Source organism: Pseudorca crassidens, chromosome 19, assembly GCF_039906515.1.
Source record: "Pseudorca crassidens isolate mPseCra1 chromosome 19, mPseCra1.hap1, whole genome shotgun sequence".
Taxonomy (NCBI): domain Eukaryota; kingdom Metazoa; phylum Chordata; class Mammalia; order Artiodactyla; family Delphinidae; genus Pseudorca; species Pseudorca crassidens.
Genome location: NC_090314.1, coordinates 59066387 through 59082437, shown reverse-complemented (window position 1 = coordinate 59082437; position 16051 = coordinate 59066387). Strand labels below are relative to the sequence as shown.

The 16051-nt window shown below is 48.7% G+C and overlaps 2 protein-coding genes across 5 annotated transcripts in view; one reads left to right on the top strand and one right to left on the bottom strand.

Moving 5' to 3' along the window:
- SLC39A11 (solute carrier family 39 member 11) overlaps positions 1-14268 on the bottom strand; it is a 411239-nt gene extending 396971 nt beyond the window's left edge. Inside the window, exon 1 of the mRNA XM_067715804.1 lies at positions 14171-14268. The gene's annotated coding sequence lies outside the window, so the exon portion shown is untranslated. The remainder of the gene's footprint in view (positions 1-14170) is intronic.
- COG1 (component of oligomeric golgi complex 1) overlaps positions 13565-16051 on the top strand; it is a 13122-nt gene continuing 10635 nt past the window's right edge. For all 4 annotated transcript variants that reach the window (XM_067715786.1, XM_067715787.1, XM_067715789.1 and 1 more), the window contains exon 1: positions 13565-13912. In XM_067715786.1, the coding sequence (XP_067571887.1) occupies positions 13598-13912 (315 nt within the window). In that variant the 5' untranslated portion in view covers positions 13565-13597. The remainder of the gene's footprint in view (positions 13913-16051) is intronic.

Below are 16051 nucleotides of genomic sequence, written 5' to 3'. Positions count from 1 at the left end.
ACCAGTAGCAGGACTACGTGTAGTCGCAGCAGATACCACAAAGCAGCAGCAATGCCCTCCTGGACGGTGCGTCCTGCGCCCCCAACCTGGCCGATGGCTGGGAATCAGTTCCCCTGAGACCCCTCATCCTCCAGGCCAGGCAACATAGTCATTCCTGAGAGAGCCGATATTTTTTCTCATGGACACTGTTTTTTTAACAAGAACCCCAAATGCTTCTCAAATAACAAAACAAAGCCTTAGCTGTTTTCTTAACATTAACCAGAATCCCACTACTCCGGAGAAATGGACTGTCTTCCAAGACTCTCAAGTGCAGCTCAACTGGTACCTTTGCTGCACTGGGTGCGCTCAGACACACACGGGTGACGCAACGGAGCGCATGCACACACGTGATGCACATACACGTGAAGGACACATTCACACGTGTGCACATGACATGCATGCGGACGTGTAACACACACCACATGCACACACAACGCACCTTCTGTATCTTTTGGGCAAGACCTCCAATGCAGAGATTCTCCAAGGCTTTCAACTGAGGAAGAGAACTAGAATCTGACTAACTCATTTGAAGTCTAAGGATACGGAGTCTTTTTTTTTTTTGCGGTACGCGGGCCTCTCACTGCCGTGGCCTCTCCCGTTGCAGAGCACAGGCTCCGGACGCGCAGGCTCAGCGGCCATGGCTCACGGGCCCAGCCGCTCCATGGCATGTGGGATCCTCCCGGACCAGGGCACGAACCCGCGTCCCCTGCATCGGAAGGCGGGCTCTCAACCACCGCGCCACCAGGGAAGCCCTTGAGTCATTTTTTTTCTGGTAGGGGCGAGGGACATTGTGCATGCAGTAATTTTTCACCCGGAGGATTCCGTGCCAGGTCACACACTGCACACCTAGCCCCAGCCAGCTGTCCCTGCAATAACACCTCAAAATTAAAAAAAACAAAACAGGGTTGGCAAAAGGGTTACCATCCTCACCAGTCAACCAACCTAAAGTGAAGGTCCTGCTCACAGCAATAATTTTGTATAAGAAAAACAAGACAACTTCTTTGCAGAAAAGTCACTCCAAATAATTTTTAAATTGATTCTCATCAAGGACAGTGTTTTCATAGGCCTTCCCCACCTGCCGCCACGCTTCCTAATGCAAATCTTAGGTTGAACATTTTGGGGGAAGCTGAGATGCTCGGCCACCGAGAAAATGAATCACAGTTCTCCTTCTCAGCTGTGAACACACTTCCACAAAAGAGTGTCTTCAAGATAAAAGAAGTCCTCCCTTCATCCGCTGCTCCCACCCCAGTCCATTTCCATGGCTCGGGATGCCTACGTCAGCTCGTCTCGTGCATTTTAAGTACCAGCCAGTATGTGATGGGGAAGAATGTCTTCTTACAGCCTTTTTTGATGAACAGGAGTCTCCAGGGTTCATGCTCAAGGTTATCTAAAGTTAGCCTAGTCCCAGTTGCACTGTCAACTTGGGAGTCTAGACACTTGTGGAGCAAAGGCTCAGACTGGATGAAGACTCACTTTGGCTTCCACTTAAACGCTTTTTTGCAGATTAAAATAGTCTCCTACATTCCAACAGTACACAGAGTAATCAAAGTTCATGAAAGATAATGGAGACATCGAATTTCTGACTAAAGGAGATAATATTAAAGTTGATGATAGAGGTTCATACAAAGAAGGCGAGAACTGGCCCGAAAAGAAGGACATGGTGGGGAGAGCCAGAGGGCTTTTACCATATGTTGGTACTGTCACCATAATAATGAATGACTATCCGAAATTCAAGTGTGCTGTTTTGGCTGTAATGGGTGCATGTGTGTTACTAAAACGTGAATCCTAGAATGAAAAGAAGTTCCTGGGACCAGACTCAAATAAGATCTGTTGAAAAAGAGAAAAGGTAATATATTTGAAATGTTCCAATTTCTGTATAAAAGGAAACAATGTGGAGACGTTTTTGTCTTGTTCGAATAAATGATTCATCAGTAGACAAAATAAAATAAAACAGTCCCCTAAATAGCTCGCCCAGGTGGATGGGCCCTGTTTATCGCAGGCTCGTTCCGGGAAGCGACAGACCACAGCTGTTTCACTGTCCTTCTCTCCTGCACCTTCACGCGACCCCCTCTGCTTGTTCCCAGCTCCAAGGGCTTGAGGACTGGAAGGTGGCACCCGTCGCATCCTCAGCCACACGGCGTGTTGCTGGGGGCTATCTCTGCAACCAAGGAAACCCATTCCTCCTCAATCTTGAACAGAACAGCTCTAGAACAGCCGAGCAGACCCAAACTCTGGTTTGCCATCGGCAACATGCTTCTGGGCTGTTGGGCCAACATGGAGATGGGTATTTAGAGGGTCTGGGATCTCAAGGGCTTCCTTACAGCCTCCGGGACTGATAAAGTAAATCCTAATTGCTAGAGAAGAACCAAAGCAAGGCACGGAAGTAGCAGCTCCATTCTTTTTTTTTTTTTTTTTGCGGTACGTGGGCCGCTCACTGTTGTGGCCTCTCCCGCCCCGGAGCACAGGCTCCGGACGCGCGGGCCCAGCAGCCATGGCTCACGGGCCCAGCCGCTCCGCGGCATGTGGGATCTTCCCAGACCGGGGCACGAACCCGCGTCCCCTGCATCGGCAGGCAGACTCTCAACCATTGCACCACCAGGGAAGCCCCCAAGCAGCTCCATTCTTAAAGGGTGTCAAGGTCAGTCAGGGTCCAGAGGTGCAGTGAAGACAGGGGCACATTTCTTAAAACTTAGCCTATCAGAGTTCGTTTCCTTTGTTTCCTCTGTCCATCTTTGCAAATAGTGTTCTCTAATATTTACATTTAAAATTTGAAATTTTTGAAATGATTTCTCCTTTTGAGCATTCCACCTGCCCACCTTTAAATAGAGAGGGACACTTCATTTTCAGAAAATGAGGCTGGGGGACTTCCCTGGTGGTCCAGTGGTTAAGACTCTGAGCTCCCAGTGCAAGGGGCCCAGGTTCGATCCCTGGTCGGGGAACTAGGTCCCGCATACGTGCCACAACTAAGACCCAGCACAGCCAAATAAATAAATAAATATTTTTAAAATTTAATTTAATTTAATTTATTATTTTTGGCTGCATTGGGTCTTCGTTGCTGCGCACAGGCTTTCTCTAGTTGCGGCGAGCGGGGGCTACTCTTCATTGCAGTGTGCGGGCTTCTCACTGCAGTGGCTTCTCTTGTTGCGGAGCACAGGCTCTAGGCACGCGGGCTCAGTAGTTGTGGCTCACGGGCTCTAGAGCGCAGGCTCAGTAGTTGTGGCGCACGGGCTTAGTTGCTCCGCGGCATGTGGGATCTTCCCGGACCAGGGCTCGAACCCGTGCCCCTGCGTTGGCAGGCGGATTCTTAACCGCTGCGCCACCAGGGAAGCCCTAAATAAAATATTTTTTTTTAAATGAGGCTGGGAACGGATTTTGAAGGGAACAGCAGAGAGGCATGTACTCCTGCGGGTGGATGGTCCAGAGCCAGGCCTCGTTCATTCTTCTTCCCCGTCTCTCCATCCTTTCCATCACTGCGCGGCCTCAGACAGAAGCAGTCTAATATGTGTTTGAGTGGGAGGACAAGGTTCCCAGTTAGAACCACCTGCTAACGAGGACTGGTTTCCTGTCTGTTTGGAGGAGGAAACCAGCCAGCGCAGCCCCACAGGGCCACCAAGCTCACCCTATCTGATCCCGAGTAGGCTGCACAGCAGAAACGAACACAACGTCGTAAAGCAACTACGCTCCAATAAAAATTTACAAAAAAGAAAGTAACGGCAGACGATTCAACTACCCAAATGATCTGAAAGCTTTTTCCCCAGGAGGAGGCTCCGTTCGAGTTTCCAGCAGCCTGGGAACCATCTCACTAGGGAAGAACAGAGTGCGGAATGTGTGGTGTTGACATTTAGGACGTGGTGAAGATCGTCTAGTGGGCAGTGCCTTTTTCCTAAATTATCCTTCACTCGTCTTCCATAGTTGATCTATCCATCACTCCCCAGCTGTCACTCACCGTAAACAACAGCAGGTTTTGACAAACAGTAGATCAATCATCATCAAAGGAGACTGAAGACTTCACACACGCTCTCATGTGCAATTCGCCCCCTTTTCTGTTCCTTTGAGAGGTCCCAGCATTGTTCCTGGCCCCCCCTTTCTGAAGGTGGTGGAGATAAAGAAATTCCTTCCATGCTCTACGCATATGAGGAAACCTGGGACATCCAGAAAAAGCTTTCAGCAGCCCCAACGGCAAAAACAGTTTTAATTATGTGCCACGATGGATGGTTTTAATATGCCGAGCATAGGTGTGCACAGAAGCCAGATATTTTTACTATTCTCGTGATATCTTGAATGTGGTTATTTTTGCTAATTTTTCATTCCTGAGCGTCCAGTATTTAGACAAAATAGCTAATACTGCTTGTGTTTTCAAATAAGCTGTACCAGCCTTGGTAATTGCATGTGTTTCCTGTCAGATAAATTTACCTCGATCTTTGCTGTTATAATTGATTCTACATACTAGAAAGCAGAAAGCAAACAGTTTTTTAGTGACTTTATTTATTTTTGCAAGGGTACTGTTTTATAAACTACCTTCACGTGAAATCACACTCTCAATTAAGGGACTCAGGGTGAACTTTGTTCAAGAGGCCAGCTATGCAGACTCATCTCGTTTCCCACCTACTTCCGGAAAAGACTTTAGAGATTCAGGAAAATGGGCCAGAGTCCTAGGTGACGTAACCCACACTCCCCAGGTTTCCTAAAACACGGAACTGTAAACTTTAGAATTTTACAATTTGTCTTAAAACTCCCAGCCCCCAAAAGAGTGTACAAAACATTTTCTAGATGTCTTAGCCATCATTTGTCCAGTAGCAAAAGAAAAAACAAACAACCACCAGTGAGTCCCATTTTGTTCGCAGACAGTTTTTAACGGCCTCATCTGATTTCTTCCAGATTTTGTAACCTGATTTAAATAGCATGACTAAGTCATTGTAAAGCAGATGATGAAAGGGATGCTCTAAAAATGTCATAAAGACATGTCAGCTTTGCTGACAGCAAAACTGATGACAGAGAAATATCAAGAGTTTTAAAATCAGGTCAAAGAAAATGACTTTTTAATCACCTTCTGATCACTTCTTTCACTCAAAATCAAAACATAACAAAAATTTCCAGGTGCTTAAGACAGAATCTTAACTATGCATTAGACTGTTAAAATCAGAAAAGAAAATTAGCTGACTTTTGGATGCACTGAGTCCTGTTCTAAGCACTTTATATTCATCATTGCATTCAGTTACCACAAGAGCTCTATGAAGTAGGTCCAGCTGTTACCCCCATTCTATCGATGAGGAAACGGAGGCATAGAGTACTTACATCACTTGCCCAGAACCTGATTTCTTAACCACATCACTGCACTTCCACCTATGGGAGGTGTGACCTGGAGCCTGGGCCTGACATTCCCAAACCCCTGCCTCCCTGTCTGCAAAATAGGGATCACACCACCTACCTCCCAGAGTGGTGTAAAGACTACCTGAAATAAAATATTTTAAATAATTTATCACATCACCAGGTACACAGGGGTGTCCAGTAAACATGAAATTCCCCTCACCTTGAATCGCAGCAAGAGAAGACCAGGAACTTTTGGGCTATTAAACCACCAAGGATTTTCCAAATTGGCTAATATTAAACCATGGCTTCTCATCCTGCCATCAGGAAAGCTCAGCTGGCACTAACACAACCGACCACGTGATGCAAGGTGAAAGCAAGTCCGGTGCAGAAAAGTAAATGCATTATGTGTCTGCCGATAAGGTGCTACACGATTTCTATCTACACAGAGTGTTCCTTTCTGGCTAGAGGGCTTTCCTCCTCGGCTAAGCCTAACTAAACGTCGGTCTCTGCCCGAATGGACCAGGGATATAACGTCTCACCTCCGTAAACAGAGCCTCATATTGTCCAAGTGTTCTAGAAACTTAGGGTTCACGGCATGTTCTAAATAGCTGAGTTCTTTGTTCTTCCTCCAGGGTGAAAACGTGGTTTGGCCTGGGGCCTGGTGCTAAACAGAGGGAGAGGATCACGCCGCTAGTCCGGGTCTATAACCATCTGTATCGCTCACGGGTCCAGCTGGAAACAGATGGCGCACTCAGAGGGGTTTAACTAAAATGAATGTAATGAAGGAGCTGCGTACAGAGGGGTGGGGGGGTGTCAGGGAATCAGCAAGAGATGGATGAGGGGCCCGGAGACCAGGTGAGGAAGGAAGACTTCACCAGCCGAGTGAGAGCAGAAGCCACGAGGAAGGAAGACCCGACGGGAGCTGTGCCTGTAAGTAAATCGGCCAGAATCGCAGTGCATCCCTTCGCTCTCCTCCTGAGACAGCCTGGGACCTGGGACCTGGGACCTGGGGCCCTTTGCTGCACTGCTTGAGACAGGCTGGGACCTGGGGCCCTTTGCTTCACTGCTTGCCCCCGAACACACATCTCCTCAAGCAACAAAATACAAAGAAACTGTAAGGGACTAAAAATAACTGCGCTCATGAGCAGTTGGGGCAAATTATGAACAACAAGATACAAAAAGACCAAAACCACAACTGACACTTCTGAGGGGCTGGGAGCAAAAACAGGGTGTCGGGAGCAAAAACAGGGTACTGTGCAGGCCGCCTGCACACAGCACCACCAAGCGGGTGGGCAAAACCCCCAAGCCACCCCTCCGGCCCGAACTCTGGATATACCCCACCCTCACCCCATATAAGGAACCAGCTCAAAGGGCGAGTGAGCAGGGGAACCTGTTACCTGTTTTCACTTTCCGCTGCTGCAGCAGGGACCCCAATAAAGCCTTGCCTGAATTTCTTGTCTGGCCTCTGATCAACTTCTATCGATTAAGGAGGCCAAGAGCCCTGGTCAGGAACACTTCCGTGGCTGAATTCAACCAGAGCCAGAAGGTAAGAGGGCCAAAGGAGGTAGTGCAGAGAGGGCAGCCTCCAGAGAGGAAAGGAGAAATGGGCGGGGGCTGGAAGGAGACTGGGAGACAAAAGGGCATGATTATAAAATGGGAGACACTAGGGAATATTTCTGAGATAATGGGAACAATGTAGCTGAGAAGGAGAAAATTATGGAGGAGAGAAAAGGGGGTGAGATCTTTGAGAGGTGGGAGGGGTGAGGTCCAGAGTTAGATTTAGTGGATTTAACATGAGGACTTTCCTGATTACTTCTGTTTTCTCCATTCCTGTGGGAAGGCTCATCGGCTAGGGTGGAATGGTGGGAAAGGGGAAAAGACAGTGTAGGAGGCTTGAAGAGAAGTGAGAGCTTGTGTCAGAATCATTGGCTTTTCATCAAATACCTTTTATATCCTCCACAGCATCCAGCACAGAGCTAGCTACAGCAGTAGGTACTCGAATACACACTAATTAAGGGTAACATGCTTGGAGTGCGATTTTTCGATATCACCCTTTTTAGTCACGGTGTTGAGAATGTGTGTAGCCCAGACATCCAAGCTCCCTCTATCAGGTGTGACGCCTGCCGGGCTATTTGTTGAAGGCAGGGTCTCAGTTATCTGCAAACAGTTAAGTCAAATAACCATCCCTTCTACGACAAATGTCACCTCCAGCTGACACAGGCTGATAGACATTGACGTGAAGATGTCAAGACTACCTCTCGCGAGGCTCTCTTATCCTGTTGGCATGTCAGCCAAGGGAAGGGCAAACACCAAATGTCTCAATCACACCGGGCAGCAGTGCGTAACTCGATCTTCTGTCCGGCCCCTCACACTCCTTTTTTTTTTTTTTTTTTTTTTACATCTTTATTGGAGTATAATTGCTTTACAATGGTGTGTTAGTTTCTGCTTTAAAACAAAGTGAATCAGTTATACATATGTTCCCATATCTCTTCCCTCTTGCGTCTCCCTCCCTCCCACCCTCCCTATCCCACCCCTCTAGGTGGTCACAAAGCACCAAGCTGATCTCCCTGTGCTATGCGGCTGCTTCCCACTAGCTATCTACTTTACGTTTTGTAGGGTATATATGTCCATGCCACTCTCTCACCTTGTCACAGCTTACCCTTCCCCCTCCCCATATCCTCAAGTCCATTCTCTAGTAGGTCTGTGTCTTTATTCCTGTCTTACCCCTAGGTTCTTCATGACATTTTTTTTTCTTAAATTCCTTATATATGTGTTAGCATATGGTATTTGTCTTTCTCTTTCTGACTTACTTCACCCTGTATGGCAGACTCTAGGTCCATCCACCTCATTACAAATAGCTCAATTTCGTTTCTTTTTATGGCTGAGTAATATTCCATTGTATATATGTGCCACAACTTCTTTATCCATTCATCCGATGATGGACACTTAGGTTGTTTCCAAAGCTTTGCACAGCAAAGGAAACCATAAACAAGACCAAAAGACAACCCTCAGAATGGGAGAAAATATTTGCAAATGAAGCAACTGACAAAGGATTAATCTCCAAAATTTACAAGCAGCTCATGCAGCTCAATAACAAAAAAACAAACAACCCAATCCAAAAATGGGCAGAAGACCTAAATAGACATTTCTCCAAAGAAGATATACAGATTGCCAACAAACAGATGAAAGGATACTCAACATCATTAATCATTAGAGAAATGCAAATCAAAACTACAGTGAGGTATCACCTCACACCAGTCAGAATGGCCATCATCAAAAAATCTACAAACAATAAATGCTGCAGAGGGTGTGGAGAAAAGGGAACCCTCTTGCACTGCTGGTGGGAATGTGAATTGGTACAGCCACTATGGAGAACAGTATGGAGGTTCCTTAAAAAACTACAAACAGAACTACCATATGAGCCAGCAATCCCACTACTGGGCATATACCCTGAGAAAACCTCACACTCCTTTTACTGACACAGTCTATCCTTTACCAGATCAAATTTCCCTTTCTTTGCTTTGCCCTCTGTTAATTCGTTGTCAGATTCCTCTCCGTTTTCTTTTTCTACCATCTTGCTTTCTCCCTTGCCATTTCTCCTAGCTGAGCCCGAGTTAAATTTATTTTAATTTTCCTCAGTTACTTTGGCTCTTCCATTTATCATCTCTCCTCTGGTGTGCCCAGCCCCCATTCCCCCCTCATCCTATGAGAAAACAGCCTTCCCTCCAACATCATCCGAGTACAGACAGATGTAAGACTCAGCAGGTTCACGCTTCATACTGCACTCTGACAGGCCAGAGACACAGCTACCTTCCCTAAAAGAAGAGGTATTGAAACAAGGCCTCGGAGGGGGTGTGACATAGGTGAAAACTGTCTTACTGCTTTTAGCATTTCAGCTGTTAGGCAACTGATGGCAAAAGATTCTTTTGCCTTTTCCAATGCGTCCTTTGAGCAGATACTTTGTGATTATGTGACATATATGGATGACGCCATTCACTCATTTTGCAAATATTTATTGAATCATTTAGTCAGGGAGCCAAGGTCCAGATGCTAGACCACATAATGCATGAAAGGAGGAGGACGTGGTATCTGCAAAACTCTGTTTTCAAAAAACCATTCTATTTTAGGCATGATGCTGGCTTGCTTGCTACATTTCTATTAACAAGTAGGGAGAAATCCGCCCCCTCAATGTTCTGAGTGAGATAACAGTGCTGATGGGCCCAGAGAAAGTGAAACTATCAGAACGTGCTCCCAGTTTTAAAAGAGGGCCCTTGAGCATGCAGACAACTTGCCTCCCAGGCATGGCCACCCCATGTGTCATCTGTCCCCCAAATCACTGGAGAGCCGCTCCAGCTTGGGTCCCCCAACTGCCTGTACTTGTTTTTCTTTTTTTAATAAATTTATTTTTTAAATTTATTTTTGGCTGCGTTGGGTCTTCGCTGCTGTGCGCAGGCTTTCTCTAGTTGCTGCGAGCCAGGGATACTCTTCTTCTCGTTGCAGTGGCTTCTCTTGTTGTGGAGCACGGGCTCTAGGCACACGGGCTTCAGTAGTTGTGGCTCGCAGGCTCAGTAGTTGTGGCTCACAGGCTCTAGAGTGCTGGCTCAGTAGTTGTGGCGCATGGGCTTAGTTGCTCCGCGGCATGTGGGATCTTCCTGGGCCAGGGCTCGAACCCGTGTCCCCTGCATTGGCAGGCGGATTCTTAACCACTGCGCCACCAGGGAAGTCCCTGCTTGTACCTGTAAAGCCCCACCTTTGGGCAAAGGGCAGGAGGCAGTGTGGGTACCATCTGAATTTTGCTTCAGAATTGTTTGGCTCTTCTGCCTCTTGATGTTCTGAAATTTTCTTTGAAGCTAACGATACAACAAAGATCAAGGACTGTAGAGTCAAACTAACTGGGATCTGAAGACACACTCAGCCGCTGGCTACCTGCGTAATCTCAGGCGGACGCCTTGGTCCTGCTGAACCTTGTTTTACCAATCAAATGAGTGTAAGACCAACTATGCTATAGAATTATTGCGAGAATTAAAGATATATGCGGAGTGCCTAGGTGGTGCTCCAAACTACAGCTATATTATATAACTGGCAGAATGCCTAGGTTTGACTTCAGAAGCCCACGGTGATCTACATGGAATCTCTTGAACTTAAATACTGGATGCTTAAAATTCTACCAAAAAAGATTTAACGTGAAAGGAAGAAAATCTGACATCAAGACTGCCACAAGATACACACATACGCACTCATCTCTAAGCCAAAATTAAAAGATGGCAATAAAACGAGGAGGTGCCTCTTACTTGTGCGCCTCCCTGAGACAAAAAAAAAAAAAAAAAGACGGTTTCTCATCTCTGCCCCTGGTTCAGCCCAGTGCCCTGCCCAGCTGCTGAAGCTGAGCTCTTTGCCCACATCCTGGTTTTATGGGGCGACAATGCAGAAGGCGCAAGAAGGAAGGGCTGCCTCTTCAATGCCGGGGGAATGGGAAAGCAGGTGTGGAGAATAAAGAGTCAAAGACACAGAGCTTTCACAGCACCCAGGCAAGAAGCCGGTGTGGTAACAGCCTCTGTTAGGCACTTGGATCTGCGAGCAGAAGAGCAACAGTGGCATCTTCAGGGCAGCCCGGTGAACTTGGCTAGGGAAGCAGAGAGAAGGGGTAGGGAAAGCCCTGCCTTCAGAACACACTCTGCGGTGATGTCAGCTGACGAGCTTGCCTTTCCTCTACCTGAAATGACAGGTGTGTGTGCAAGTGCCCGCCCCCCCCCCCCCCCCCGTGCAAACCCTAGCTGACTGTTCACATTCCTCCCTCTTGCCGTTTGAAAGAGGCCAGCCAAACTCTCGTGGAGCTGGAAATTCGGGGAGTCTGGGTCAGTTAGGGTCTCTAAGGCAAGCAATTGAAAGTGTTTTTGCTTTTCAAAGAAATGAAATTTATCGAGAAGATATCAGACGACTCATAGAATCTCTGGGAAAGTTGGGGAACCCGGCTCAGTGAACAGACAGGGACAAAGGGAAGCTAACTTTCAGAACCCAGTCAGAACACGCCTCAGGGCAATTCTGGTGAGGACACCATTCTGGTCACCCATAGCTGTCACCAGCACCACCGCTGGCACTGGCAGCTGAGCGCTGCAGCTGGATTCAATGTCTCTGCTGCCCCTGGAGACTGGATGTTTGCAGGGGACACCTCTGTCACCATCAAAACGAAGTCTCCACTGTCCCTGTTCCTTGACATCACTAGCTCTCCATCTATAAAGTCCTAGGTGGGACTTGCCTGGTGGCCCATTGGTTAAGAATCCGCCTGCCAATGCAGGCAACACAGGTTTGAGCCCCGGTCCAGGAAAATCCACGTGCCGCGGAGCAGCTAAACCCGTGAGCCACAACTACTGAAGCCCACGCGCCTAGAGCCCATGCTCTGCAACGAGAGAAGCCACCGCAGTGAGAAGCCCACACACCGCAATGGAGGGCAGCCCCCGCTCGCCGCAACCAGAGAAAGCCTGAACACAGCAACGAAGACCCAATGCAGCCAAAAATAAATAAATAAATGAAAAATAAATGAAAAGTATCTTTATTAAAAAAATAAATAAAGTCCTAGGTGGTTGTGTCTGATTGGCTGATCCCAGCTCAGCTGTAAGGGGAACAGATCTTGCCGTAAGGCGGTAATTTTCTCAAACACAGAAAAGAGGTTCTGCAGGTGCTGGGAAGTCAAACACGAAAAAGTGTCCCTACAGAATGGCACTGCAGTGACAGCAAAGTGCAGACCTGCCACCAGGGAGTGCTCTGAGTTTGTGGGAAGTTGTGTGACAAAGTAGAAAAGGAATTCAGAGTTCTAGGTCTAAGGGCTGATTCTGTCCCTTAGTAACCATGTGACTTGGGCAGGAATAAACAAGCTTCTCTGGTTTTTTGTCATGCATAGAATAATTATTCCTACCTACTCTGCAGGGCTGAAGTGTATCGGAGCATTTTGTGGACAGGCTTTGAAAATGACACTGAGTAAAATCTGTTTGCCTCTCTGGGGCCCAGGTTATCCACCTGTAAAATTCCCTAGATCGTAGGGCTATTGTGAGGTAAACTAGAATATTATAAATGAATGATTTATTTACAGGATTCACCTCAAAATAATGGAGGTGGTGGGAGGGAGAGGGAGTGCGTAGGGATATACATGAGACTGACCGTGACTTAGTAAGTGTAAAGCCCAGCTGGTGGGCCCATTATACCATTCTCTCTACATTAGTGTGGATATGAAATATTCAATAATAAATGCTTTTTTTTAATGAAGGGTCTTGGAAATACTTAGAAGAGACAGGCCACACTCTCCAAGTTTCATTATCACTGAGTCAGTGTTAGGCGTCCTCCCCCCAACCCGGCTCCCTTGCCCCATCCCCAGGCGGTGTTTTCTCAGGCATTTAGGTCGTTTCCTCACTGCCCACTACGCTCCTCTCCAGACTGGTGCCAGTGTAAAGTTATATCAGGGAAGACATCTTCGATGGTATAACACTGGTTTGAAACACAAAACGGAAACCCCAAAATAAGCAACAACAAAAGAAAACCAGAAGCAAACGAGCGCGCGCGCGCACACACCCCTTAAGAGAGAGCCTGTGCCGGCGCTCAGGCCCGGTCCAGAGCATCTGTGAAGTTACTTTCCAACGAACAAAAACGGACTCACGCTTCCCTTTTCCTAACATTGCATTCGGTGGATGTCCAGAGTAAATAACGAATAACAAGGACGCCCCAGAAGGCTGCACGCCGAGAGCCAGGGGTGAGGGTCCAGCACCTACGGTCAGCATTGCGCGCCCACCCGGCTCCCCAGCCCGCCCAGGACACAGGGGCGGCCGAGGGAGCCTAGGCGAAGGGGACCGGCCGAGAGTGCAACTGCGCCGTCTCAGGAGAAGGACCCCTGTCCCGGGGCCGCGATAGACCTAGCAAGGGACCCGAGCATCCCGAGAAGGCGTTTCAATCAGACCGCGGGCGCTTGGTTATAATTACCTCCAACTTGGGAAGGCTCCACCCGCGCTGGGAGGGGCTTCAAATCCACTAGAGGCTGGACCCGCAGAGGAACCGCCAGCCTTCGCGAATCAACCACCACACAGTTTCCTTTTAAAAAAGTGCCGCCCATCGGCGGTCCCGCCCCTCGGCAGCCCCCGAACAAGCATGGCCCTCAGCGGGCCGGAAGCGCTTCCGCCCCCAACCAAGATGGCCGCCGGACGGCGCCCCCCCCCCGCCCCCCCGGGCGGAAGTAGCCTGTTGGGCGGCTGACGAGTCCATCATGGCAGCCGCGGCCGCCTCCCCCGCTCTGAAGCGGCTGGATCTTAGGGACCCCGCGGCGCTTTTCGAGAGCCATGGCGCGGAGGAGATTCGCGGGCTGGAGCGCCAGGTTCGGGCCGAGATTGAGCACAAGAAGGAGGAGCTGCGGCAGATGGTGGGCGAGCGGTACCGCGACTTGATCGAGGCGGCCGACACCATCGGCCAGATGCGCCGCTGCGCCGAGGGGCTGGTGGGCGCCGTGAAGGCCACCGACCAGTACTGCTCCCGCCTCCGCCAGGCCGGCTCGGCCGCGCCCCGGCCGCCGCGGGACCCGCAGGTCAGCCCCGGGCCCCCGCCCCCGGCCCGGCCGCTCCCACCCCCGCGGGTCGGTCGGCGCCCCTGGCTGGGCCTCACCTGCCTCAGGAAAAGCTCCCGCCACCCCTTGCGCTCGGCTCCTGGGGGGACGCACGCGGTCCTTCCCTTGCTGCTGACCCGTTCTCCACGGTCCCTCGGCCGTCTCCTCGGGGGCCTTCCCGCGCTTGCGGGCCTCGCCCCCCTCACCGCACCCGTGGGATCGCCGGGCTTGTCTTCCCACCTGCGATGGAGACGCCAGGGGTCTCTCGCTAGACTGTTCAACTCGTTCCCTGTATCACGTCTCCTGACATTGTTGCTGGAACAGAGTTCTCCCGTGTTGACACCTTCCCCCCAAGTCGTTCCTTCCTCCCAATCTTCCTCCCAGCCCCGCCCCCACCCCATTCCCAAGAATAACTCCCACGGCCCCAAAGAGCTCTGCTCCCCTCTGTGGGAGTCGTTGGAGGCTAGTAACCAGCCCATCCAGCTCTCGTCTTTTAATAGGGGAACATTTTCATTTTAAGGAACTCAGGTTTTTCTAATCAGGTGATCCGAAGTGTTCCCCCCTGCCGCCCGCCCCAGACGCTAATGATGAGACCCAGCGTGGAAAAATGCTGATCCTAAAAGTGGAGCAGCCTTTCGTGCTCCTAAAGAACGATGACTTAGGGTGGCAAAGTGAAAGGGTGCGGAGAGTGAGAAAGGTAGACACTTGTCCTTAAACCTGGGAGAAGATCCTTGCAGCGACGTGGAAGAAGAAATTGCAAAAGTACAGTTTAGGTCCAGTTTGGAGCTTTTTAATACAGTCTGGGTTTTAGAAAAATGCAGGTCATTAGGCTGGGCTCACACGATAGAACCATAGAAGATTGGAAATTCTTCGCTAACTTCTGAAATGAGAGACTTCATCCCTTCCTAAGCTAATTTGTGCTGGCTTGTTTTTGGAAACATTTATTTTTAATTCCTGTTATATCTTATTTATTCTCAGTCAAAGCCACAAAAATTTGAGCGCCTTCTGTGTTCAAGGCACAAAGAATCAGAATTCTGCTCTAAAGGAGCTTACAATCTAGTTGAGAAATTAAATCCATGGAAAGTTGATGAGAAAAATGTAACCAATTTAGAATAGCAGAAGAAGACATTTTAGGATAATGGGTGATTGATTCCCAGAATAATTGTGTACATTTACCATAAGAATTCTGAAGGAAGTCACTTCAGGCTTGGGTCCTTCTCAGTTAGGAGAGGCGTTTAGGATAGATGAGATTTGGAATAGGGGGTCTGGAGTATGTAAAGACAATTAAAACCAAGTATCAATTTGATTAAAGCACGATTGGTCAACCTTGGTGCCGTTGACATTTTGAACTGGATCATTCCTTGTCGGAGATGCTTATCCAGGGCATCGTGGGATGTTTAGAAGCATCCCTGGCTTCTTCCCACTAGATGCCAGTAGCACTCCTGTCCCCCACTGTGGTAATCAGAAATGTCTCCAGAGATTGCCACGTGTTCCCTGGGGGCCTGGGTTCGATCCCTGGTGAGGGAACTAGATCCCGCGTGCCGCAACTAAGATCCCGTGTGCCACAGCTAAGACCCGGCACAGACAAATAAATATTTTTTAAAAAAGAATAGGTCCCTGGAAGAAAGCAGTGGAAGGACAGGAGACCCTTGACCACCAGGCTAAGATACTAGGCAGCAAGGAGCCTTTTAGAACTGAGCAAAGATACGATCTAAATGGCCTGTGAAGAAGGTTGACTTGACAGCAAAGGAAAAGCATAGGTTGGAGGGGACAGAGAATGAACACAGAGCAAGCGAAATGTTTTTGGATTCATCGAAGTGTGAGATGATGATGACTCACAGTAGAATCATGGAAGTGGTAGCAGAAACCTAGGTCGTAGAGATGTCGACAGAACCATCAGAAGGACCTGAATTTCCTGGGATCTGGGGACAGAGTGATGGTATATGTGAAGATGTTGAGGGAGGTCGGATGGCTAAAATTTTTGGTATAGGGAGATGAGTTTAGTTTTAGATATACTGATTATAGAATAGCAGCGAAAGTTCCAAGGGGAGATGTCTGGCAGCGGCAGAAAAGGCTCGATGGGAATTCAGGGCAGCGGGGGGACTACAAGATACGGTGTTG